General features: G+C 40.5%; 1 protein-coding gene across 3 annotated transcripts in view; it reads left to right on the top strand.

Annotated features, from left to right (window-relative positions):
- The window catches only part of cdin1 (CDAN1 interacting nuclease 1), a 54,645-nt gene that overhangs the window by 1,419 nt on the left and 25,885 nt on the right, over positions 1-27,341 (top strand). For 2 of the 3 annotated variants that reach the window (XM_054614476.1, XM_054614475.1), the window contains exons 3-11: positions 9,297-9,342; positions 10,402-10,466; positions 11,325-11,385; positions 14,447-14,519; positions 21,832-21,911; positions 22,293-22,342; positions 24,108-24,175; positions 25,715-25,780; positions 26,025-26,130. In XM_054614476.1, the coding sequence (XP_054470451.1) occupies positions 9,297-9,342; positions 10,402-10,466; positions 11,325-11,385; positions 14,447-14,519; positions 21,832-21,911; positions 22,293-22,342; positions 24,108-24,175; positions 25,715-25,780; positions 26,025-26,130 (615 nt within the window). The remainder of the gene's footprint in view (positions 1-9,296; positions 9,343-10,401; positions 10,467-11,324; positions 11,386-14,446; positions 14,520-21,831; positions 21,912-22,292; positions 22,343-24,107; positions 24,176-25,714; positions 25,781-26,024; positions 26,131-27,341) is intronic. The other variant, XM_054614477.1, reaches the window with a different exon arrangement.

Genomic DNA, 27,341 nt, shown 5'->3' with positions numbered 1-27,341 from the left:
ATTTATTCCCAGAGTCTCTTTTTTTATCTCCTATTGTTAGATATTTATAATCCCATTTAATTAACCACTTAAGATCTCTAATTAATTCCACACAGGTTTCTCTATAGGCCGCCGCCACAGCATTAGCCAATGTTTTGCCATGCAGTGCCTGCACATCCAGAAATCGAAGGGAGAGGTTAATGGTTGTGTTTGCCTTTCTCCTTGACACTGAGGGCCCTCACTTTATTGAACGTAACATGTGTAATCCCCCAAGGCCACCAGGACACCATGGCTGATCCCGCCGAGGTCACTTACAAAGTCGTATGTATTTGGAGCTTCCTACTTCCATTGTGCCCTAATCACCAATCTAGAAAAAGGTATCAGGTCCCCAAAGGGGACACAGTGTGGCTTGAGCTTGGCTTTGTTCTCACTGTCAGCATTTTACAGCATATGTCATGCGTATAAAGTTCCTCCAATATCCTGTATGTTTAGGCACCAACACTAGGAGGTCCTTCTCATGTTTATTTTGAGTTTCCTCTCTCCTTTTGGTTTCCTAATCCAAACTGTCTTTAACAAACAGTCCACATGGCAGATTTTCAAAAAGTGGTACTGGTGGGTGTAATAATTAAAGGAAAACATGGAGTCATTTTCATTCCAATAATTCTGCACGATCTCTCTCTCCCGGAGGTGCTGGCTCTTTTGTTTAGTCTTGCTGGTTATTGTTATCATTTCGTTCACCATAACCAATCCTGGGGAGGCCCTTGCTCTTTAAAATCCCTGAGTCTCGTCACTGGGCCTGACAGACAGGCACGGCAGCAGTGTTTTCACAGCCTGCGAAATTATTCTGGTTGTCCAATCAGCTGAGCTGGGCTCTGGAGGGTTAGTGATTGGACTGGCAGGAAATCAGGCTCTTAAGACATAACATATCGACTAGGCCATCCATCATCTCTTAGCATGCGCTCAGGCACGGCAGTCAGCCACCCCCGCCCCACACCCCTCCTGTCCCCTTGGACTGTGTGGGAGCCCTGCCACTGCGTAAATATTGGCCAGGCTGGGGTTGGCAGGAGGGGGGGATGGGGGGGGGGGGGGGGGTTAGGGGTTTGTTGTGGACAAGGCTGCACTCTATCTCTCCGACTATAATACTCAGAGAGATAGAAAGGACAGGTATCCGGATATCACATCATTTCACATCGCATGGGTCAATTTCCAAAAGATGCAAGCAATGTTGAGTGTAGACTGTGGATTAATGTGTTGTCTACCAGCGTCATGGCGGAGGCTTTTGTAGTTTTTCAGGGCCATTTCTGTCGCAGCAGACTATTAACTATTATTTTGTTAATTTATCATTTTAGCATAATATATTATTTAGTATATTTGTACTTCTTTTTATTTACTTTTTAATATTAGCATCTATCCAATTAATAAATTGAATTGTTTGCTAGGAAATTTGTGCTGATAGTATTTAGTTTTAATTAGGGGTGGACTATTATTCGGTATTATCTGTTATTGACTTTAAGTGAAATCTTATTGTGATGATATCATAGTCCCGTGTCATCATTTCATTAAAATTTGCTGATTAAATTAATGTTTCTTAGCAATTTGTTATTAAACGTTATACTGAAAAATTGTTGAAAATGTGTCTTAAATGTGAAACAGTTGAACATATTTATGCATTATATCATTGTGTTGAACATCCTTTTTATAAATTTACTTGTAATTTTCCATGTCGGGATTAACTATATTGATGTCACAAACAAATATTCTTATTGATATCGTTTGAATTAACTATTAGCCATTTCTAATCAAAATGTTATATTTGCATAACAATGAAGTAGATCCATATGAATAAGCATTATCCTCACACCTCTGAATGCTGTATTGAGCTCAAACCCATTTCATAATCATTGCTTTTGATTTGGGACTTAAAGGGAGGAAAAAATTAAACTTTGAATAAATGACTGTTAAAAGCCATTTCAAGGTAATTTCCACGGAAAGTCTGTCAGTCTTTCTGTTGTACTATAAGTATGGGTAGTGGGAGGAGAGAGGGAGTGTCACATAGACAGAAAGAAAGAGAGAGATTGTGATGTGGAGTCCCTCATCTGTAACGGCTGCATAACACAGATGTTGGGAGTCATCTGTCAGCCTGGCCTCTCTTGCCGGGCCCGAGCTGCTCTGGGGGGGAAAGAATTGGACACGGTGCTGTCACTTTTTACCCCCACTCACAATGGAGGGGACATGCAAATATCAACCCCCCATTCTTGCCCTCTCTTCCTTGCCCTCCTCTTAGCCAGCCGCGGTGTCCTGCCTAGTATCTGGACCGCGGCTAGGCAGCGAGGGGGGTGGGACGGCTCATCACAGGTCGGTGTGGGGAAAAATGTGACATCAGTCCCATCAGGTCCCTCTCTTGCCACGTATTAGAATTGGAAATGATGGGCTGCTCTCTGAGGCCTTGCCTGGCTTCCCTTGGGTCTAGAGGGGACCCCAGTCTTTCCACCCTTTGTCCCCAGAGAGAGTCTGTGTAAGAAGGGCGAGAAAAAGAGGGAGGGAGTATGAGAGTCCTCTGTGTCCTTCTGTGCTGTATTATGAATGAATTTGGATGTAATGATTACCCCCCTCTTTAAAATGCCATTCAGCTCACTCCTCATATGGCTTTCACAGTCATGAAAGTAGGAGGGTGTGCAGAAAGGGGGAGATGCCTCTGTTTTCTGAAAATGCTTAAAAAGTAAAGTGTGAAGCATCCCTCCCCTCTAAACACATGCTCTGCCTCTCTCTCTCTCTCTCTCTTACACACACACATACACAGAGCTCCCTGGTGAGGAGTCCCTGAACGTTTTTTGAATCGGGCCCTAATGTGCCGTTTTCATCAGCACTGAGGCGGGCTGCAATATGGTGCCGGGGCTCGCTCTGGGAATATGAATGTTGATTAAGCATGCGTTCAGCCTTTTGAAATTCTGAAGAAGTGTCAGAATAATGGATGTTGAGCAAATGTCAAGCATTTGTTAATTTCTCTGTTATTTGGGGTTTATCTAGCATGATCTTTGGAAGGAAAGCGTGGGACAGGGTTGTTGTGGCATGTGCCATTGATATGGTGATTTCTTAGCTACAGACACTTTGTTTTTGATGGTAATATCTAGACCCGGGCCCAAGCTTAGGGACTTGCTCATTGATTATTTATTGTGGCTGTAGTGTTTATCTCTTTTTTTTTTTTTTTTTTTTTTTTTTTTTTTTTTACATGCTGGATAAAGCTTAGGATTTGATAACAGGCGAGATGCATTAAACTGGCAAGCTCTTTATACATTTAGTTAAACTTTATAGCTCAATAACGCAACAAAAGACTAAAAAAAAAAATCATTTTTATTCCTCTATATCAGACTATGTTTTGCAGTGTAGGGCAGAGTTTTGGAAAACAATTTAGATAAACTTCATTGAAAAGTCAAAAACAATTTTTGCAAATCAGATAATGCATTAGTCTCAATCAAACAGGGGAATTATCTACATTTACCACAGTTTGTTATTTTGTCCCACTTAATAACCTGAAATTAAAATTTTTAATTTTTAGTTTAAAAACCTTTACTGAAGATTGCCTGGATCAAGATTTTTAAAGATAAACAAATGCCTTTTCATAAAGTTAGAGGGCATCTAAATACATCATCATACTGCCAAGTTTTGAATATAAAAAACTTATAAACAGTGCTGGTGCTAAATTTCCCAGTTGGAGTGTTGCTACATTAAACTGTTATTGCCACTATTGTCTCTGTGGAATCAACTAAGTTGCTCTGTTATAGCTCTTGTGGAGTTAGAATACTACAGCTTTTTTGTAGCCTGGAAGTGGCAATGACATTACCCAGAGACTGAAAGTGCAGAGCCTTTGGGGACTGCCTCGACGGCCTCCGGTGCACTGCCTCACACTTCTGGTCGCCGAAATTGAACAAAACACAAACTGGCAGTCGGGGCTTAGGGGTACAACCCTTGAGGGCTGAGAGGATGGCAAACTAATTCCACAGCTTTATGTGGTTAGATGAACATTGGAAGGGTGAAGGGATGAATGAAGTGTAAGCAGAGGAGAGAGATGTAGAAAGAAGAGAAGCTGTGCTGAGTTTACAACTTCATGGCAGGCTAAGGAGTTCATGAATAATAGATGCAATCAATTACTTGATTAGGAAGCACAGGAATGAGTACTTCCTCTTCATATCTTAGGGACGTTGTCCAAGCACACTCCATACAGTAGATTGTAAAGCCTTTTCGGCTCATTGGGCTAAAAAAAACACCTAGGTAAGCAGCCTGTTGTTGAAGTAAGTGATTTATTAGGGACACTATTTTTGATGAAAGGATGAAAACTGATGTTATTGGATTGCAAGACAAATAACATGTTCATATTAGTAGAGTAAAATCATTCACACAGGAATATGGTTTATTGTGAGTAAGACCATTATATTGTCCACTGTGTTTGTCAGTGTCGTCCCTCAACCCCCAAAAGTCAAACGCACACAGTAGGAAATCTACAGCACAGAGCAGCACAGTTCAGCTGGGCAGCTATGGTGGAGTCTCTTGCCCCAGGTTCTCTTTGCATACTGGGATCAATTGCAAAAGAAGAATGAAACAAATTGCCCAGAATGGTACAAGTTCTCCAGCCACGCTTGGGGGAGTAGGCAATTGGTCAGTATAATGTGTTTCTTTGCCAGACCAGTGGACGCTCGCCACTTGACAGATAACATGGACCTCATTTTCAATTTCCACGAGAATTTGCAGAAGCAACGATGACAATCATTACACTATAACAAAGGCAATGCAACATTATAGTTATAACATGTTTTGTCACACAGAGTCATAAGGACCCCCAGCTCTCAGGAGGAATCACAATTAAGGTGGTGATTGTGGGATCTTTCCCGCTCTTTTTGCCACCATTATACAACAGTGTTGACATCTCAGGGCACCTCAGCAGACAGAAATTTTAAAGATTGTAATAACGTGAAGAGGGCTTTGCGGGGGTCATATTTTTCGTCTATTAGGACAATTGTATGCAGTAAGATTCCCTGTTGTGCTTCTGCTAAAGCCATTTCTGTCCACGGTCCCCCGCAGGCTTTTAGGTCTGTGGCCTTCTGCAGAGAGTGGGGAGGGGGGCCACTATCTGTAAATGTAGTGGAATGTAACCGGAGTCAGGCTTTTGGTGAATCTTTCTTCAGTTATGTTAAAATAAAGTTTGGAGATATGGTGTATACTTTTCATTTCCCATCCTTTATGCTAACTAACAAAACTTAAAAAAAAAAAAAAAAAGAAATGAATAATACATTGCTGCAACTACAGTAAATACCATACATGACTGTTGTTGCATCGAGTGTAATAGGAACAAAAGGCCTACAGTTGTTTTGCAGTGGGGGAAAAGTAGAACTAATTTGAACTGTAAACACGTGTGCTCATTGTGCAAGTATTTGTATGAAGCTGCATGACACACTGAGATTTGTGTTTGTTTCTATTTCTTGTCCCAATATATCACATTTATACATTAAGGCATAAAGATTTTTTTGGTACACATTTGTTTTACTGCTGATGACGGTAGGCATAGCTGAGAAACAGATGTTAGCATTTTGCCTATCAGCATGTGTAATTAGCAGCATTTGCATATCCAGAGTGTTTAACCCGCATTCAGCTGTTTTTCACTTAATAAAATATTGATCCATAGGAAAGTAAATGCATATACATATTTTCAGCAACCTTGCTTGAATGAAATTATGTATAAATCCCAAGTATGCTAGGGTAGCGTTAGCTAATTATTAAAGTGGTAAAGGTGTTTATAACAATAGATCCAGGTGTGAAAACTAAGCAATATTTCCATACACTTTGTAAAAGTGAATCATTTCATCCATGTCATTCCCTTATTTATTTTTTTTAAAATAGCTTCATCACCATTAGTAGAAATATGTGCTACGCCTTAATTAGCCAGTTCCATGCCCTGAAGAGTCGCACCATGCAACACTCTCTGCATGCAGATCCACCAAATGCTAAGTACTGTCGCAGCATATGATACCAATGCCATTAGCCAGGTGGCTTTCATTACCTAAATTACAGCTATTGTTTATAATTAATTATTTGTAAATAGGAAGATTTTAAATTTAATTGATCGCTTGAATTTCCCCCATCTCCGATTAATTAGGTTGATTTAAATTTCTAGGCTTTTTGCTACTGCTTTCTCCTGTATGCTTAAGACACTGATACACTCTGAATGGCCGAGGAGATTCAAACATGAATTTGTCAGATTCATAACCAGTGGATAGCCTAACTTAATAGAGCCTAAAGCCCTGACCAGACAGGCATACCAGCACAGTGACAAAGTGAAAGTCCCTAATTGTTTTTAATTTAATCTGCCGCTTTACTATTTTGGGTGCCAGTGCATATTAATGCTGTCTTATGTTGTGAGGAAGGGTAATTAGGTTGAGAGTGAATGATTCCCTAACCACTCTTCTGTCTCCCAACCTTCTGTTTCCTCATGTTCTAAATTATATCCAAGAAGGGAAGAAGTTTAGTTTTTTCTTCCCACATAAAAGTGTATGTAAAGATGTGCTGCAGTGTCATTGACTCTCTGAAATGTGCACTGTTTGCATTTATAAATTTCAGCAATGTAACATTGGTTTGAAACCAAACCGTCAAACATCTTTCTAATTCCCGATATATAATTAAGTAGGCAAAGTAATTAGGACAGAGATTGATGAACTCAGTTGTTTACATTGACATCTTACAGATGTGTCAGTCTTTGTGTCGATACTGTTAGAGCTCAGGTTCTCCCAGACTATCTCTGAGAAGAAAGTTGTCTGTTATAACAATTATTTTAAATAAATTACATTCATATAAAAGTCTCTTACGTTGTTCTTTTTTCTACTTTATCTATATGTCATATCAAAGCATTAACAATGTTTTATACAAAAACTAATCCTCATAAGGTGCACAGATCTGAATAAAAGCTGCTCATTGGCTTTGTTTAAAGCCAAAAAAGGCAGAGATAAATTAATCTTGTTTTGGAATAGTAATGGAATATTTGTATCAGTTCATTTATATTTATAGCCAGTGAGAAAGGACCGAGTCTCTCTAATGCTGATATTACTAGGCCATGTGGTGGAATTGTTACAGCTACTGTGCAGCAGACAGATCAGATCCCCATTGTAAGACTGCACATAGCTCCATATTTTAGCATGAATTGAGTATACTGTGCCCAGGAGAGCACAGATTGGATGTACATTAATGTAAAGTCTGCAATAACTTACTATTAATGTCTGTTAAATGGAGAAAAGGCCATTATACAATATGAGCGCAGTGTAAAACTCACCAGACTATAAAAACGCAGACAACTTTTGGTTTTGTTCCAGGTATCTGCCCTCATCTCTTTACATTGCTTCATTCTTTTTATCTTTTTCAAATCTTAATATTTGGTCTCGTTTCGGTACTTCAGTCTTTTTCAGCGTTTTTGATGCTTTTGTTCAGTTTTGATGTTGGAAAAAAATGATTTAGGTAAGAAAGAAAATACTAAACTCCCTGAAGTTTTTATTGTTTTTGAAACCGATATGTTTTCCCAGATATTTAGAGCAGTTTATGTTCCTTTAAAGTTAACAGGGTATAGATTTAGCAATTAGGCAGTAATCATGCTTATTACAGAGAGTAATCCATTTAAAACCTAACAGATGTCTGTTCCTACAGGGGGATCGTGATGGTCCCATGCCAACAATAAGGCCTTAATGTTGTTGAAATGCTCAGGTGCAAGGTTGAAGTGTGGAAGAATTTTCTTCCTCCCTTAAGTGTCCACATGTTGACAGTTGACCACTTAATGGCCCACTTAATTGCAGTGGCCCCTTCGTCCCCAAGCATCATTGTAAATTAATGCGGAGGTAGCAGTGTTTTCTGAGAGTTTCCCCTTCTTCTTTACTTCAAACATTTGTTAATTCACTCTTTGACAAGACTCATCTTTGTGATGGGTCGAGCCCCAGAGAGTTTGAATAGTTGAGAATTAGCTGTGTTCCAGCCAGAGCAGTAAAACTCTTTAAAAGTGGCATCTGGAGAACCCAATATGACGTCTTTGGTGGGGCAAGTCATTAAAGCAACTAAACTATTCCAGTGGTTGAAATGTTTTTATTAAGATATGGTCACAGACTGAGACTCCAGACAGAAATAAATGTTTGAGATTCCTTTGGCTTTGTTTACATGTCACGTGGTTATTTCATGGTTTTCTAGTGAATGATAAAAGTTTATGTGGACTCAATATTTCAATGCAGATCGGAAACTTCAGCTTCTCGTCAGCATTCACATACCATTCTCACGTGACTTGTAATCGAAAAGTCCATTTCACTTATCAATCAAGTCCATTGACAGCAGTATATGGAGACACAAAACCACTGAAGACCATCGTAGAGCAGATTGTGCATGCAAGTGTTAACGCTTACTGTACTGGTGGTTTTTTTGTTCATTGATATGCATGGTGGAGGTATGTATCATCCAATTACAATAATATCTGTCACCAATTTGACTACCTTCAACTCAAAGGATGCTGTGGGGGTTGGAGATGGGTATTGTAGGAGCTGTGAGTCCTTGTTGGAGCTGCCTGTTTTTCAGGTTTGCCTCTCTGCCAGGTGTTTGACATTGACTAGAGCTGGTGATGAATGTAACTTATGGCATCCAATAGAATTGACCGACTCCTGGGAATCCAAGCTTCCTGGAGTGAAAGTTTCCATTTTCAAAGCCCATCAGTTGCAGTGGGAGAGCTCCAGAATGGTCCATATGCCAGCTCTGACAGTGAAGCTGGAAAACTTTTTCCTATCTGTGTATTGCTACATCACTCACACAAACAAATACACACTCTCACAGTGGTCAGCCGCGTTGCAAAGAGACATCGACCAAACATGGGAGTGTTATTGCCAGTGAATGCTGTCTTTCTCTCAGCGATTGGCCTTGAATCCGTTCAATTATTTGCATAATTTTGCAGTATTTAGTTTGGTTTTGATTGAAGAAACGGCACTTTACTTTGGAACAATTTAGCTTTCAGCACTCTTACTGTAGAGAAAGGGGGAGGAGGAAGATGGTATGTATGAATGAGTGAAAGAAGAAAAATGTTTTCTGATCCCTCATACAACACACATCCTCCCCCTTTCTCCCACCCCCACGCCATCTTGGCAGGAATCCTTTGTCAGAGGTGTTCATCTGGAACAACTTTGCCACACTTGTTTTCATGTTCTTTTAGATTACAGGGCAGCTGGCCCCATCTTTGAAGCTCCCCTCTCCCTTTGTCTCTGTGCAATGCACTCTGGTAATTAACTTTGTCCTTCTTTTATTTGTTCCAGTCACTCGCAGTCCACTCTTCTGAGCATCTTCTCCCTGGAGTACCAGGTTAGAAGTTTTCTTCCTTTGTGAGCCCTGACAGGTGCCTAATTGAATGATGAATGTCCCTTTATTTCTTTGTAATTGAACTGCCAGCTCTCTGATTGGTTTGGAGGATGCCCCCCCCCCCCCACCATACCCCCCACCATACCCCCTGTTTATTCCAGCCCAGCCCCCCCCCCCCACCTCCACCCTCTCCCCCTCACGTTCACGTTGAGGGCCCTTGCCTGCCCGAGCCTCGGTGGATGTCTGCCAAGCCTTCCCATCCATCTGTCTAATAACATCTAGCCCCTGCTTATTTGGTGGACCTGTAATAAATTATGCTAAACCATTATTATTCTGACAATAATAATTTCCCCGTGTAGTGCGGCTGCGTGTGCTAAATGTTTGCTGACTCGCACTGTCACTGCCGCTTTCCATGGCTGACAGCGGATGATGATAAATGGCCACTGCCGCCAGTGGCAGAAGGCAGCACAGGCAGAAAATGGAGTCATTTATCATCCCCCTGACAGGTGTCAGTCACACTGCCTGTCTCTGCGGAATTACATTTTCTGTGTGTAGTAGTTTTTAAATAAGTAGTTTTTTAACCAATGCTCTTCCTCTTTTATCCCTTGTCCTCCTCCTTCTCGCAGAAGATTGCAATTGAATTGCATGGAAATGTCAGGGTTGCATGGAATGTGGAATGGGGTCATTGTTTGATCGAAAAAAGGGAAATGAATACAAGGTTTGAGTGAGGGGGTAGAGGGGGATGGGGGTTTGAACAAGGTTGTCTTGGCACACTTTGACCCCCTGCAAACTTATTGAAATTAAATAACTGTGACCCGAGATCTTTTGCGCTTGTTCAGAAAATACAATAGAGCATGTAAGAGGAGACAAAGCTGGACCAGTATGCATTTTATTCAGGTAAACTGGAAGATGTAGGCTCAAGCTTTTGCCTCCTAACAATGTAAATAATGGAATTGTATGGAAATAAACTTTGTAATGATTATAATTATAATTTTTAGAATAATAATAAAAATTATTATTATTATTCTTTTTCTTCTTCTTATTACATCACTTTTTTGACAGAAACGAACCAAAAGAACATTCTCAAGACACCATGCACCAGAAGTTATTGAAAGCCACTACCAAAGGTAATGTATTACTTTGTAATGTATTATTTTAGAACTTTCTCTTTATCTTCCTCTCAACTCTATCACTATTTTTCTCTTTCCCTCCTTTTTTTTTTTTTTTTTTTTTTTTTTTTTTTACATCTGTCTCCCACTCTCATGTGCTCCCTTTGTCTCACCCATTCTGTGACTGTGGAAGGGACTGGCCAAAGTCATAGAGTAGGTGGGCCACCATGGCAGATATAATCTCCCCCAAACAAATCACCACCCTCAGGATTCATTCCAGACCTCCACTTGCACCTGCTAAGCTAAAGCTCTGTTCTCCATGTCAAATTGAAAGCAGAAAAATAAATATATAACCAGCCGTTGGACATTTGCCTTAAACAGGCTTATGACGGGATGATTATCTGTAATTCAATGAATGTGGATGAATTAAAAAAAGGAAGAAAAAAAAGGAAAAACAGGCTATAGAGGGGAAACCTCTTTGCATATTGCAATTAGCCTTTATCTAGCATATTAGGCCATTGTTCTGGGGAAAACAAGGCTGGATAATGCACTTGTAATCCACTTACCACAACAAACCTCAGAGACGATCTGGGTAAGATCAGAGGGGAGGTTCAGTATTAGCTGGCGAGGGAAAAAAGGCTTTTGGGGCGGCAGGGGTTAACTAACTATCACTATCATCTGGCTTCAAGGAAATTTGAAGCCCTTCAAGCAGTGCTGTTTTAACCGCACCAGGCCTGCCATATGCCACCAAGGGCAAAGTCATCAGGGACATTAGCATGTTTTGGCTAGCCTGGTCTTGTCCCCTCGACCCTTCTGTCTGCCTTTGTGGGCCACTTTTTTTTTTCACTGCTGTTGTTGTTCTTTGTTACAATAAAGGTATCTGAGTGAAGCCAAGGCACATCCTGCTGCTCCAGTCCTGCTCAAATTGGCCAATGAGGTAATGGCATAACCTTTATTTTTTTTTCTCTCTCTCTCTCTCTTTCTTTTCTTATCTTTGAAAAAAAAATAAATCGGAGCAATTGATGCCCACTTTTTTCTATAAATGGACAGATAGAAATTGGCTGCAGTTTTTGATTTTCTCCCTTGTCTGTTAGTCATTATCAAAATTGGTAAATTGGTCCGCTCCATTATCAATTATTTAATGTAATTAGCCCTCACCTCCATTAAGCAGATGTTGAAAATGCAGATGAAAATACTTTTTGTGTTTTATTATGTCATTTTCCAAATTGCACTTCAGACAGAGTTGTCCCAAACTGAGGACAGGTGAGGGCTGGGTCATTGGTTAATTCTTCTCTTGAACACTTTTTTTACCTTAGGAGGTCGCTGCAGGATTTGTACTCTGGTTGATGTTGTTGCAAATTATGTTAACACATATAATTATATGTGATACAAAACTCAAAGAGAGGGTAGTGGGTGTTTCTATTCTTTTTATAAAATAGCCTCATGCTTTTAAGCACTTAAATTATTTACATGACCAAGTTTCTGCATTACACATTAGTGAAAAATAATTATAAAGTGTGTTTCTTACTCTGTAGCTATTAAGTAAATTATCATTTCAGTTACAATTGATACTCTGTGAATAATTGGGCTATTTTTTGAAGCTAGATACTGAATTTCTTTGTCACATATTTATACAATTGTTAATTTTCATTTATTTGTCATTTGGTCTCATTGTTAGTTTTTGTCTTAGAATATGCTATGTAACATCAAAAAAACATATAAATGCAGATTTAAATGTTAATTGGTGCTTACACCAGGCAACGAGATTTCAGGGTTTCTTAATCTAAAATCAGAGTAGTTCACATGCATTAGTGGCACCTCAAAGCTAACTGCCATTATTCATTCTCCATTTAATTGACACATGATTTTTTTTTCTCCAAAGGATTAAATTCAGCTCAGAGATAACTGTCTATGAACCATTTAACTGTCATTTTAATATGCTACTTAACATTTAAACCAAGCACTCATGGTCTCCCAGACCGCTAATTGATGTAGTTTCATCCCTTTATGAGACAATATATCTCCAACAGAGGGAAATGATTAACAATGATGAAAACTATTCATGGATTTCTTTTTCTTTTTTCCCCAGAAGTCTCCTATGAATGAGGGTTTTAAACTCGACATTTAATATTTTTTTGCATGCTTTATATGAAGCTTTATGTAAAGGTTACCTAAACATACAGGGTTTATAACAGGTGCAGTTATGCTGTATGTACGTGACACCCATTAGCTTTGGGGGCTAATAAAACTGGACTATTCCGCAGGATTCAAGGTTCTGTGAATCTTAGTCACATGTTACACCCATGAAGTGCCGCGGTCTGACTTAAGAATGTAGATGGACTCATGATTAATATGAAAATTAGGGAGATGCAGGTACCTGAACTAATCAGGTGGTCCTTATTCAGGCTGGGCCAGCCTTGGTAATGTTGCCATTTTTCATTTGTCAGCTCTGATGCAGGTTACCAGGAATCTGAGGCTCTTCTCTCGTTATCCAAAGGTGTGAATGGAGAGCAGGCCAATAAGCACAAAGAGGAAAGGATTGAGAGGAGAGAAGAAAGAGAAAATGAAAGGGTTGGGAAGAGGAAAGGGAGCTACAGTAGCTGCAAGCTACAAATGCCGAGTTTAAAATGCTATCAGAGGTCTTAATGAAGATATAAACTCTGTGCTCACCCCTTAATTATTATAGACATGTTTGGCCTTTTTAGAAGCTGCTTTCTTGCAATATTATGGAGTTGTTAACAAATATTACTGCGGGTAAAAAGACATTGTTTAGACAGAAGCCTCTCTGCTCCCAGCGTTACCAGGAAGCATCAGAGAAAAGATCAAACGCTCCATTCTCACTACAGGCTGAGGGCAAATTCACTTTTGGTCCCCAATTATGCTAAAAAGAGAAAAAAATTATCTTTAGCCGCGAGAACGTTTTCTTTCATAACGAGCCGTCTTCAAGCAATGTTTTTATTCCTTCCATATTGAAGAGGCTGTGAAATTTAGCAGTGAATGGCTTTATGAGTCTTATTATTTGCAGTCAAAATGCAATGATTTTGAAAATAAATTTACTCCTGACGCTTGGTGTACCTTTTAAAAGCGCACTGTATACACCACCTTGAACATTTGGGACCTTTTAATGGATGATGCATGTTAATTCAACTGAACAACAGAATAAATAATAGCTGTTGGTTTTTCATTACATACCATTCTAACACTTTCATGGTACTGTAATTTTGTTATTTGTGGGAAGGCATTGTGCTTATAAGAACGTGGTCAGATATACACCTTCTGTATCAGTCATTAGTGCTCCCTTACCTGTCAGGGCATCTCCCTGCACTCAAACTAAAAACATTGCACACCTCTCAAGGTGTCTTTGTGTTCAAAGTGTGCTGCAGCCATAGGTTCTATCCTTCCTATTAAGGGCTGCATTCCCACAGTCCCTCCGGTGTGTCCTGTTCATTCCTGAAGTTTTGCCTTGCTGATCATCCTATGATTAAAGCGCTCCATTGTCTCTTGCTCGGGCATAGTGTGTTCTGCTTTTTCATACGAGATGAGAGACTATGCTTGTCCGTTTGACAGAGGCGAAGGCAATTCAGCCGGGTAGCTTGGCTGTGTAATTGGCGAACTCTTGTTCCTGTGGGAAAGGTTATTGCAGAGCAACGCTTTCAAAGACCAATTTTCACAGGGATTGTCGGAAGTTAGGTCAAGGTTTGGAGACGCAATAATATCATTTAGAGCCATTACAATCATTATTATCTATGTGACATCAGCCAAAGTTAGACTGGCCGTGTAATTTAAGTGCGGTAATTCTTAGACTCTTTGAAATACGTTCACACTTCCAACTAGATATGTGGAATTTAGTCTGAACGTTTGTAAATGGAGTTATTCTCCAGAGAGGAATAACATTTCCATTGTACCTACGTTGTGAAGTAGCATTAACTCCCGAGTGACGCCATAGCCTGTTTTTTATTAAGGCAAATTCTTTCTCTTTTTTTTCAATCTATGTAAAGGTGGATCTGTCTCCTGCACTGATGGCTCGCATCATCCTGGACAGGTTCCTTCAAGGCCTGGAGGGTGAAACGCGTGAGTAACACTTTTCCATTTCCCACTCTGTCCTTTCTATCATTCCCCCCATCAGTCTTAATTGTAGCACTTTGTCTTTTGAATCTCTTTCTGTTTGAGTCCCAATTCCAGTTCTAGCTGCTGTATTTTCAGCCTGTCCAAGCCTAATGAGAGACAGACCACATTTAGTACTAGCGGCATCCCAGGGCACATGACTGGCAATTAAGCACTGGGAGGACCACCCACCTCTCAACTGCAGTGTGGATCAATTCTAGCTCACCTCATCAGTGTTATTTATAACACCACTGATTTCTTTCCTCACCCTCCTTCATCCCCCAATGCATCCATCTACCCCCTACCTTCTCTTCTTCCCTCATCCCCTTCTCTTTCTCCGTCCCTGCTCTGGCCTTCTGAGGAAATTGTGTTGAGGAAAAATGTGGCAGAAAAAGCAAACCATTTCTAGGTAGCGCTGATGGACATGCTGCGGGAGAACAAATTTCCAGATGCAAGTATTTTTGTTGAACATGTCAAAGAGATTGTCCAGATATTGTGTGAATAAGAATAATCAATGTACATTCTGGTTAGTGTCTTCCTCTATTTTCCTCTCCAAAACTTTCTTACGTCATCTTTTGTAATAATTGTTTTTTTACATGTGACGTTTGTTCATTCATACAAAAATCCAGGATCTCCCAATATCACATGCATACACGATTCCATAGCATTTCAATAGGCCTATCCGGAGGGATGTGTGTGCGTGTGTCTGTGCAGTAGTCAGTGCTTTGAGAGTGAATCGCGTGATGTCAAAAAAGACGTGATTCCAATTTAATCAAGAAAGAGATTAAAGTGGATGTGTGTTATTTTCAACTTCGCCACAGCACAGCCATTTGTCAAAGTCAAAGATGTGATTGCTTTGGACCCACCGTTATCCACTGCCTGTCAAAATACTAGTCTGAGCAGCTTGTAGAACAGGGCATTCATCCAGGAGAAGCACTCCGTCTCAGATAATAGCACACTGCATCCCTCCATCTCCATACAGTGAAAACATGCTATATTATTGCCTGTAATAGATTTGTAGCTGATGAAACTTTCTGGATGATCGTTGTTTAATTTCAAAAGAGTGTTGTAACCATGCAGTATCTCAGTGTTTACAGGCTAGTGAGTAATGTCATGGTCATAGTTCTTATTCTTGTGGAAAAGTGATCTCACAGAAGCTAGATTACTTTTACAGGATAATCATGAATAAAAATCAGCCTAACTAAGCCTACATACCGTGAAAAAACACTAGAATTTAGATTGATTAATCTCTACTGCTTTTTCAGGTAAAATAGTTTGACTCCTTCCTATTTTCAAATGATGATGTCATTATACCTTCCCAATGTTGCAAGCTGTAAAGTCAGTTGCTTTGAGGGTGACTTTTGTTTTGACAGAGGTTCTCTGCAATCTCACCATGAACTACTTGGCCTCTGTAAATGAATGGCTGCCCACATGGACTGTGCGGTCAAATCGTCCAATCTCCCTGTGTGTATATTAGACTCCGGTAATGTGTTTCCATTATTAAACAATGCAAGGATAATTGTCTTTGCTGGCAATTAGCTAACAGGTTGGTTCAGTGCTATTGTCAGGTATATCCGTCATGCCCCCCTCCAGCCCCAGACTGCACTCCAGTGTGCACGTATGTGTGTGTGTATTTGTGGGTTTTTGTCGGACTCCAGAGGGAGGGCGGGCAGGCACATTGCAAAGATCAATAGACTTCTATATAAGGGACATTACCCCCAACTGGGTGAGTGGCTTGCCTTTGCCTAGCACCATCGTTTTTTTTATTCCCCTTCTCTGTCTCTTTGCATTTAAGAGACACAGGAATGGGGCCTTTGGGACTGTGGAATATATGTACAATCACTAGTGCTGGATCAATACAGAGTTTTAAATTGTTTTCTGTCCCTTCCTTGTTTTGTTTTGCTTGCTTGTTGTTGCCCCCCCCCCCCCACCCACACCCCTGAGCTCTCTCCCCGCTTGCTACACACACCAACACCACCACCTCACCTCAGCATGACAACATCACCAACAAGCTGCATCCCCCCCTCTTCTTGCAGCAAAAGTATTGGAGAGAGCATCAGTCAAGCAGAATGAGAGACTATCTGGTTGCGCTTGTGAATAAATCAATACATTCAAAGCAGTTTTATCATGTATTGAATGTGATATCAACATCCATAATGTTCCTTGTCTCATGAAACAGACTGGACAGTAGGGGAGGAAAGGCCACGTGTGCACTTTGACACTGTTTATATCCACTTTGTTTAGGTCACTGAAATTTGCGCTTGATGTGATTTTTAGGAAAAAATACAGCAATCTGAACCAGTTCAGACAGCTTCTATGTTGGTGCCAGAATTCCTCTCATGGTTGTTGGTTAATGAATAATGTCCTTAATAGTTGGACATGAATGTGACAATTAAGTTTATGAGGCACAAGTAAGGCACTGTATTGAAATATTGAATTTGATAACAATAAAACTAAAACATAACGAAGCTAGCAAAAGGTAGGATATATAAGGCAGAGTATATATCCATCCCTCCATTATCTTTAACCAGTTATCCTGTTCAGGGTCACAGGGGGCTGGAGCCAATCCCGGCTGACATTTGGCGAAGGCACGGTACACCCTAGACAGGTCGCCGGACTATTGCAGGGCTAAAGTATTTATGATGCTAATAAAGTTCAATTGAATTGAAATGAAAAAAAAAAACAGAATGCAAGTGATTTGTTTTAACATTTTATGAAATGAAAAAGAAAATTAACTGATATCACTGGATTGCAAAAAAGTCGGTAATATAAATAATGACGTAATCAACTTTTTATTTTAAAACGTTTGAAAATGTTTATGTTGTCAAGAAAGACACGGACATAAATCATCAAGTGGATTTAATTCAAATCATGTGTGCACAGTGTGTGTCTCAGACAATAAATACTGTAAATGATACAGTTATATTGTGAGCTGCTTTATTGTCATTCTGACTCTGTCTGTAGATACTACCTCGTATTGCCTCACATTGGGGGAGCTCCTGCTCTTTCTTTTCCCCGTCCTGCTATCTCTTCATCTTTCTCTCTATTCCTCCTTTGACAGGAGTTGATGTGCCTCTAGATTTAGACATACTTTTTTTGAGGAGGCAATTTTGCTAGCTATTTGACCTTTTCCATTTTCCCAAGGCCCAGCTCCAGATTAGATTGCTGCTCCATGTTTTGTAACTATGTAATTCGACTGCCTTTAAGATTTATTGTCACATTCCTTTACAGAAGCCTTGTGCGCAAGGTTATAAATGTCCTGTGTTGGATGTTAACACTGTGAGAATGTTAGTGTCTACTATGATCCTTTGGTTCCTTGACAGAATTCATAATAGCTTCAGTGTTTTGCAGATCAGACGTGTTGATAACTGAATATTGTATTCTGTTCTATCCAGTAAAATCTCAACTTTTGTATCCACTATGATTGTAATGGTTCCTCCTCTCTTGTCTTTAAGTGCTCCTCTCTTCTCTCTCTCACCTCTCCACTATGGTGGAGCTGGTCTGTATATGCAGCCTTTTTTTTTTCAAATAAGGAGAGCAAGGGTACTTCATTAGCAAGAAGGGAGGGAGTAAGGAGGCAAAGGCAGGATGAGGGTTTCTGTGCTTGTGTGTATGCATGCAAGGGGTGGGTGCAAGGGAGGTAAGCGGCAGCGTGGCACTTCACTTGACAAGTATACTAATTACTCCTTTTCAGCAGAGAAGCTTCAGTCAGCCTCTGCCACAGTCTAATGGCCTGACCTAGGAAGCCTTTCCCCATAGCAGAGCCTGCCCAGATCTACTATTACTACTGCACACACACACACACACACACACACACACACACACACACACACACACACACACACACACACACACACACACACACACACACACACACACACACACACACACACACACACACCGAAATGTAGAGTCTCATCTCACCGCTATCAGGGAGAATCAGGTGGAAGCAGATCAGTTCTGCCCCAGTAACCTCTTCAGGGACTGAGCTCCTCCTGCACAGGAGATACCACCTCATATCATCAACTAGCACCTACACACCAACCACAGATATTTAAAAAAAAAAAACATTTTCCCCCCTTCCTCTCATCTCCCACTCTCTCTCTCGCTCTCTCTCTCTCTCTCTCTTCCCATCTTCTGTTTTTTTTTTCAATACGGGAGGATAAATTTAAAAGGAGTAAATTGGAAAATCAAATGAGGGCTTTAGGCAGCCGCAGAGATTTGCAGAGCTGTCGGCCAGCGTCGCAGAGCCTCATCCATCATGTCCCACAAGTAGTCAATTCCTCTAGTATCTGTAAATGTTTTCAGATATTAGCCAATTTATATGCTCCGAGATTCATCATGGAAAATCAGCTTTAGCGGCGCACATTATCAGGGCCTGTCTCCCCCTTGCTCCATGAAGTTTGATGAACGAGTGCCCCTCCACAGCTCAATGGCTTGTGCATGGGGAGTGTGAGGGGGGGGGGTATATAGAGGAAATGGATGAGCGCCCCCCCACCCGTGGAAAAATAAAAGTGGGTTTTTTAATTAATAAACAAACTTGCTCATCAGTGTCAGGGGCAATAACAATCGTCATCCGTTATTGTTTATTACAGTCCTCCCTCAACAAATGTTGCTATCTAATGAGGTTTCTCAACATTTTTTTGTGTTTGAGATAATGACTTTTACACCCTCGTGGAGAAGGGAAGAGTAGTTACAAATGACACAAGTACGCAATAAGAAATAACACCAAGGTTATGTTGCTGTTACCTAGCTTTATATAGTTTATCTTGTTTTGGAGTTGCATATGAAAACAGGCTTGTGATTTGTTTACACTGGTTGTTTTCTTTAGCAAATCCCAATGGAGTCGTAGCGTTTCACATCTATTATTCTCCTTCTCTGTGTTCTTCTCTGTTCAGATGTTGACGGTGTGATATGGTGCCTTAGTCAGAATTTATACCAACATGGGACAATTACAGTAAATTTGGTGAATGTTTACAAGGTGCAGAGTATTGCTGCAGGGCTTTGTTCTCTGTGTCTGGTGTTCTTCAGATTATGCTTTTTATTTTCCTGCACGTGTTTTATGTGTGCATCTGTGTGTGCCTTGAGTGTGTGTTTAAAGAGCATGGCGTGTGTGTGTGTGTGTGTGTGTGTGCGGCAGAGAGGAGCTCAGGGTGTCATAGAGGAGTGCTGCCGTGCAAGGCGGGGGCGTCTTTAATAAATGTATGCTGATGTTGGAGGCTGCAGCGATGCGAGGGATGCAAGAGCCCTGTTGTTATTTACTGCTGTGTTTGTGCACAGCAGCGAATCCTGGGCCTGCAAATGGCTTTACAGCCCGTGATGAATGAGCATTAGGGTAAACTCATTTTAAAAGCATCCTGATTTATTAGCGGCCTGGCCTTCCATTTTCATCAGGTCAATGCTTGGCTGAAATTCCACAATGTCAGCGCCAAGGTCACCTCTTTATGGCTATTTTTAACCCCATCGCTCAGGAAGAGCAGGAGGAAGGGATCCTATCACTTATTATGGCCATCTACCAAAAATGTCAAAGTGCTAGAGAGACGAGGAGAGAGAGGTTGAGAAGAAGACTGGACCTGGAAGTGTGTGTTTGTGTGTGTTATGCGAGCGACCAAAATGTGGTGGTGGTCAACCCCCAATTATGAGCGCTAGTAAGACAAGAGCTTTAATGGCTGCCGTTTGCCTTCGGGGAGGTTTATTACACACTACTGTTTTGCAGAAGCAGCGTCAAATCTATAAAAGGACCATTAGGAAGAGGGAAAAAATCAATCAAAATGCCATTAAAGTGGAATAAGTTGCCAATATTGCTGATGTGGTTGCGGGTCCTTTGATTTTCCTTCAGATTATTAGGCACAGTCGAGTAGTGACTTTGTTAAGGGAAACCAGTGTTGTTGGGGAGTAATATGTCTCCTGGCTTCATAAAGTTTGCTGCCTCATATTTCCCGCTTTATTGATTATCCATTATCATTTGTCATGAGGTGTCCTAACTCAAGGGGAATATATAACCCTCTTTCTTCTCCGCCGCCTGCACTGCACAGGAGCATGGTATGGATCTGCGTGTGAAGGTACCAATCTCTGAGAAAAATGAGCAAAGAAATAAAGCACAGCGCTGTGCCTTGCAGCTCTAAAAGGGAGTGTGGGGTTATGGGGTGGGCTGGGGGAGTAACGTGGCTAGGAGAGACTGAAAGAGAGAAGAGGTAGCAAAAAAAAATAAAAAAGGAGAGGTGGCGGAGAAAGATGGAGACAAAGAAAAATAAAACGGAAAGAGAGGAGGGAGCACTGAATGCGCTTTGTTCTTCTTCAACACTCCTCCCTCTTTATTACATCATTTAAGGTAGATGAGGGATCACAGCACTGTCCGTCCACTCTGTGATAGTTTTCTCAAGGAGTAATGTCTATGAAGGAAATGAAGAGGGAAAGAGGACTGAGAAGAAAGGTCTTAAGGGTTTCCAAATACATTTCTATTAATACAATTAATTGAAGAAACACTCAATGATCCAATCAGTGTTTGTATATGTACACCATAGTCTTTTCCAATTAATCCTTTTTCATTTTAGTTTTTTTCAAATTACGTTTCTATCTATATTCTATAAATCTTCACACAAGCTGTCTTGTTTTAAACAGTTATATACTGCACACAGTTTATTAGATGAGCTTGGAGATCTCTGTGCAGTGTTGGTACAGGCACCATCCATGCCTGAAATGTGAATAGAAACATTCCTTGTATTGTCTGCAATGCTGCTAGTCTGTCAGGACCATGTATCACTAAAATGGCGTGCCTCAACCATTTCGTCACACAATGATACAATCCATTTAATCCAAATCTTTTTAAGAAATGATTTAAGGAATTTTTTGCTGTTGCAGTACCAGCGAATCAATCCAGCAGGCTTTCCTCTCTGATTTATAATGTTAGTAGAGCAAGAATGAGGATGAGAGATGCAGAATAGTCAGCGTTCATAGCATAGATAAACTACATGGGGCTCCTGCTCTCTGGACTGAAACATTTATCTATAGAAAATCTGTATAGACACCAAGCAGCCATCTAATGGACTAGTGTGGAAATACTGCACTAACAGTGGCATGGTGAATTACAGTGTGTCAAGCTTGTCTTTTCTCTGTGTATTATCACTATTTGCTCTCAATTCAATGCAACAATTAGAATTTTTATTTTTTTTAGATTTGTTTGTTATACAAGCTACAATGTTTAAAATTATTTCTATAAAAATAATAATATATTTTTGTCATTTTTTCCCTCCCTCTCTTGCCTTTGTCTTGTTCTCAGCCTCTAAAACCGTCCTCAACAGCATGCTTAAGGAGCCGTCGTTAATTCCAGACCAAATTTTGGCCAAAAACATCTACCAGGTAAGTGTTGACGTTTAAATTAAAACTGAAATATTATAAGAAATAATTGTATTTGTTTTGTGTCATGGCGTAATTATCGTTAATTACTTCAATTCAATTATATATTATTTTATTAAGTTTGCTGCCATTTTCCATGTAACTAATCTCCTGCTTAGATACAGTGAGTTTTTAGGTGTTATTGAACCACCTGGCTGACATACGGCATGAGCCACTCATGTTTGCTGATGAGGTCACGTGAGAGCCGGCGGTCATGCCTGCCAATCTGACATTATCTCCTGTGTTTTCCCCTTTTCCCTGCACTGTACGGGCTTCCTTCCCTCACCTCCCTTCCACCCACCCACTCTTTTCGCACGCCATAATATTTCTTCCCCCTCTTTTCAGTGCACAATAAATGACTGCTGTTATGGACCGCTGGTAGACTGCATCAAACAGTATCCTATCCCATAAAATTTTAAGCCTGAAATTGACGAGGAGCTATTGAAGGGGATGAGATGTGTCTGGCTTCACCTGACATAAAAGTTCTGCTTCACAGAGGAAGTGTTTCATCCAGCCCACAATCACCGGTATAGCGGCTGGAAGGCGATGGAGGGAAAAGGAGGAGGAGATGATTGGCTGATCAAAATGCATCTCCATGTGCACACAGTGGATCAGACCCAATGTTCTATGATACAAGAAAAAAGAATCATAAGCCTTATGGCGGTTAATGTGTTCTTTTATTTGTTATTTTAGTTAACCCAGATTCATTGTTATTTTACTTTATATTTTAAAAGAAAATTACATGTAACATGCAGATTTTTTTATTTTTATGTTATTGTATTTACGGTAGTCTTGATTATTCTAATGCCGTTCAGCACTATGGAGAGTTCTGGGCACACTGTTCAATTTGAGCTATTCATTTTGATCGCACATGCGTTTTATTTTATTTATATGTAATTTAGTTGCATATTTCCAGTGTTTCCCTTCCCTTTCTTTGCCCAACTATAAATATCCCTCCTTATCTAACAGGGGCTCGGCCTTGACTATAGGGGCAGAATTGGAGCTATTTAGGGGCAAGCAGCTGGGTAGCAAACCAACTGTTTCCTGGGGGAGGAGACTTATTTGAATGGGTGTACATGGGTACGCCTGTATGTTATTGTGTCTGCCCAAGCTTTCTTGTGTGTGGTGGGGCTGGGTTGTTCTGTTCATAGCCAGTCAACCCTGTCCCACCCTGCCCTCCTTCCACATCCCCCCTTTTTACCTTTCTTTGGCTGTCCTCTCGTCAGTGTCAACTTAGAGTCAGTTACTCTGCCACAGAGAGTTCATTAAAACCACCCTACTATGTGGTGTGAAAGAGCTCCATCCTCACATGAGAGGAATGCAGTTAAGCCAATCATGATGTGTATGTATTAATTAAATCAAGTTTGAGAGATTAGTGTTTGTTGAGGGCAGCGTAATGGCCTAAGAACTTTTCTCTCTCTCTCTCTCTCTCTCTCTCTCTCTCTCTCTCTCTCTCTCTCTCTCTCTCTCTCTCTCTCTCTCTCTCTCTCTCTCTCTCTCTCTCTCTCTCTCTCTCTCTCTTGGAAAAAGCCAGTTTTGAAATTAGTCCTTGGTTAATGCAGGATACCTTTCTGTGACATCAAGCAGCATGTAGTCTGATGCAAAATGTCATTTATTCTAAAAGCATTTTTCTTCAAAGATTTTAGAGGAATGAGTGGAGGAGCTTGTGCAGGCGCTCCATGTATTTTGCCAAATTGGCATTCGTTTCTTCCTCATTTAGGTAATGCACTTTGGAGATTTGTTGTGAAAGCAGATTAAGGTTGACCTGAAAACTTTGATTGGGCTCTCAGTACATCAGCAAAAAGAGTAGTGACTTTCACTTTGCATATTAAGCCAATAGAATAGAAAAGCAGGGTCTTAACTTTAGCTGATGTCAAGCATACAAATGCCCAGTTGGGCTCACATAACCTCACGTCCTTGCCCTGAGCATGTTACCACTACATAGCACACTACATTGTGGTTTCCACAGTAAACTATTTTACTGTTAAAATGTTTTTGTAAGCAACTTTTTTGTTTTCTTACGAATAACTTTTGAACTATTTTTCTGGTTTCATCTGAATGCCCCACTGAGACCACACTACCTAAACATGTTGGTGTCTCAGCCGTCCTATAAAGTACTGCTACTGCTTCATGTTGGAATCCTTGACTCTCTTTTCTCAGCGCTATCGGCCATGAGCATGAAGTGCTGCTCTGTGACAAACTGAAGGAAAGAAACCTTTCCTTCCTAGGTAAGGCATCTTTTGACCTTCACATCATATTTCTAAAGTCAGTCTGGTCATGGCAGTGTGTGGACTTTTTGTAAGTTTAGTAAAGGACGGCCTTGACACGACTGATGTAGTGGATGTTATCTGTTATTGATTTGTTAACAACTAGGAGCTGTTATCAAATATTCATGAATACAATGAATATTTATAGAGTAAAAGCTTCAAAAGTAGGCCTTAATGTTTTGTTAGTTGTTATTTTTGGTCCTGTAAGGTTGCTGTTCAGTTTTTCACATTTTTCTGAATTTATTTTAAAAGGCCAGTTCCTGTTTCTATGAACATGATTATTACGTTCGTACCAGTGAGGTGACCGTGCCATTTTTCTCCAATTAATTGTTCGCGGGATTCAATGTTTAAGGGGTTTTTGGTTGTAATTTCTAAAATATTAACCAAATTATATATATTTTGTCTTAATATCTACTTTGCTAACACCATTATCTTGTTCCAACAACATTAAATCAAGGTAGAGTGTCCAGGTGTGAAATTGTGAACCAGAATTTTTTATTTTAACCCCCATCCCATCAGCCTCCCCTAGGTCAGATGAGTGATGAAGGATAAAAGTAATTCCCACTGTCATTTAGACCATATCATTTATTTGAACCTATAGTGCTGACCTTTTTCTTCAGAGCTGTTCAAAGGACTGTTCTAAAACAGAGTTCGGGCAGCACAAGGGCCACTCAGGCGGCCTCACCCCATCTGATAAATGGATTGGAAATAAGCCACCCAACAGCAGGGATGGCCCATTAATTTTAATCAAAGGTGATGTAAAAAGGCGATCAGAGCCACCTGACAATGTCAACAGCCCAGTAGGTATGAATAGAGGCTCCCATCCCACCACATACACATTAACACCCACATTATACGCCCTGGATGCCCCTCTGTACCACAGTTATCTGGCAGCCTCTCTGACCTCGCTCAGCTCTTCTTTCTCCCCCCCTTGGCTGACGCTACCTCCTCACCACCACTGACACCACCACCCTCCATCTCTCCTCAATTCCCTTCCATGCCCCATTAGTTGAGCTTGGCTGGAGACAAAGAGGCAGGCCCTTGGAACCGAATGACCTGGTCAGCCTGAGATTTAATGGAGAAATCAGGTGTTGTGGGGATAATGGCCGAAGCGCACCAGAAGTCAAGGACAATGGCTACGGCCTGTGAAGGCAGGGGTCAGACTTACAGAGGCTATAATGCCAACCTCGTCCCCCAGCTGTATATTTTACAAAGCTCTGCCAAACTCCAAACTGGAAAGCAGCTCTGTAACCGGGCTTTACAGGTTTTTGTGCATCGACAGCGAATACGTGGCAGATGAAGTTAATGGTTGTACTGTGCTTGGTGTCCTCTACTGTTATTCCTTCTGCTTTGCTAACATTTAAGGGGTTTTTTCCACCAGCACCTTGGTGAAGGTTGTTAGGTTACATGCCTGTGATTGATGCAACATAAGTTGTTTGATGAAGTGTACAACATATTGCAAAGTAAGAGTCAGATGTTTCTGCACTTCATCTCTTGTAGATGAAAACCAACTGAGAGTTATGGGCTACGACAAAACACCTGATATCATCCTGGAGGTTCCCATTGGTTAGTATCTACATGTTAAATATCATAATATTTGATCTGAAATAACTGCTTGTTTACCATGGCTACCTAGTTTCAGGAAGGGTTATTCAGTTTTCAAAACATTTTCATGTTAACGTCAGATTTTCTTAGATTTTGGTGAATGACTTGGGGGGAAAAAAGTCACATGTCCCTTCTGGATCTTGCTTGTGTGACTTTCTTGTTACAGATTTTCTGAGTGTTGCTCTGTGCTTCTGTTTCTGAAAAGCCGTGGAGGGACACATCGTACACTGGATTGAGAGCAAGGCCTCATTCGGAGACGACCACAGTCATCGCACCTATCTCAACGAACAGTTCTGGAGCTACTGGAACAGGTGAGTCTTCGCTTCCTATTCTGACCACTTTGTATTCTGTTTTCATATGCTTATCTACATTTACCATATTATGTTATTTTCCCAGTTTGCATATTGTTTATAACTTCCCGTTTTTTGACCACAAACCACAATCAGCTTTTCTCAGTATTACAAAGGCAACTCACATCTCTGTCACACAACGTTAACCACTTCCTCCCTGGCACAGACCACACTGACCCCACACTTGAACTTCCACATGCTACATTTGCACATCACACCACTTCCACATCCACTCTTGTCATTCGAGCCTTTTTACAGTCTGAAGGGTCTGCCTGTGAGCTTGATTGTTTTCCAGAGTACACACATTGTTTTGGAAGGGAAGCTGGGAAATGGGTGATTAATCGGTTGCATCTGTTGTCATGAGAACCTTTGGACAGGAACGGGCCCTCGTGGTCTGACCCTCCGTGGGGTAACGGAGGTGTGTGAATGTGTCTGTCTCAATAAGGGCTGTGTATTGGCAAGAATCTAGCAATACTATGCATATCATGATACAAGGGTTATGATTCAGTATATTGTGTTGTATTGCGATTCTGCGAGCAAGGCTATGTATTGCAATTTTTTTAAACTCATTTTAGGAAAACTATCATAGTTATAAAGAGCACATATAAATAAAATCTGAGTTAAAAAAAAGTTACATTTTAATACAATCAGAACAGTGGGATCTGCATTTGCAGTTTTTTTACAGGATTATTGACTGAGATAATCTTTGCCTATAAACTATTACTTAAAAATCATCTAAAAAAACATCATATAGTTTTTGAGACTTCATCAAAATAGCATTATTTTGCGATTCTAGGTGTGTTTACTATATTCTTCCACCGCTAGTGTCAATGCTAGAAATGAATAAGGTTTATTTCATTGTCTATTGAGAGAAAAATATTTGGATCTATATTATCTTTACACAGTCTACCCACAGAGAACAGCAATGAAAAAAAAAAATTCTCATCACTGTAAAACATAAGGCTAACAAGCTGGTTGTAAGGTTATGACCATTTTATTTTGTCATTCTTATGCTAGTTTGAAGACTAAACATGTCCAATATTGTCCCAGCCATTGAATAAAATAACTATTTCTCTATTAAATGCCAGCAAATAAAAATTGGCTATGAGTAGGCACACAGAAGGAAGAGTAGGGGTCATTCACACATGCTCTTCCCATCCCTGCCTCCTTTG

This window comes from Anoplopoma fimbria, chromosome 15, assembly GCF_027596085.1.
Source record: "Anoplopoma fimbria isolate UVic2021 breed Golden Eagle Sablefish chromosome 15, Afim_UVic_2022, whole genome shotgun sequence".
Lineage (NCBI taxonomy): Eukaryota > Metazoa > Chordata > Actinopteri > Perciformes > Anoplopomatidae > Anoplopoma > Anoplopoma fimbria.
This window is presented reverse-complemented; position numbering and strand designations above follow the sequence as displayed.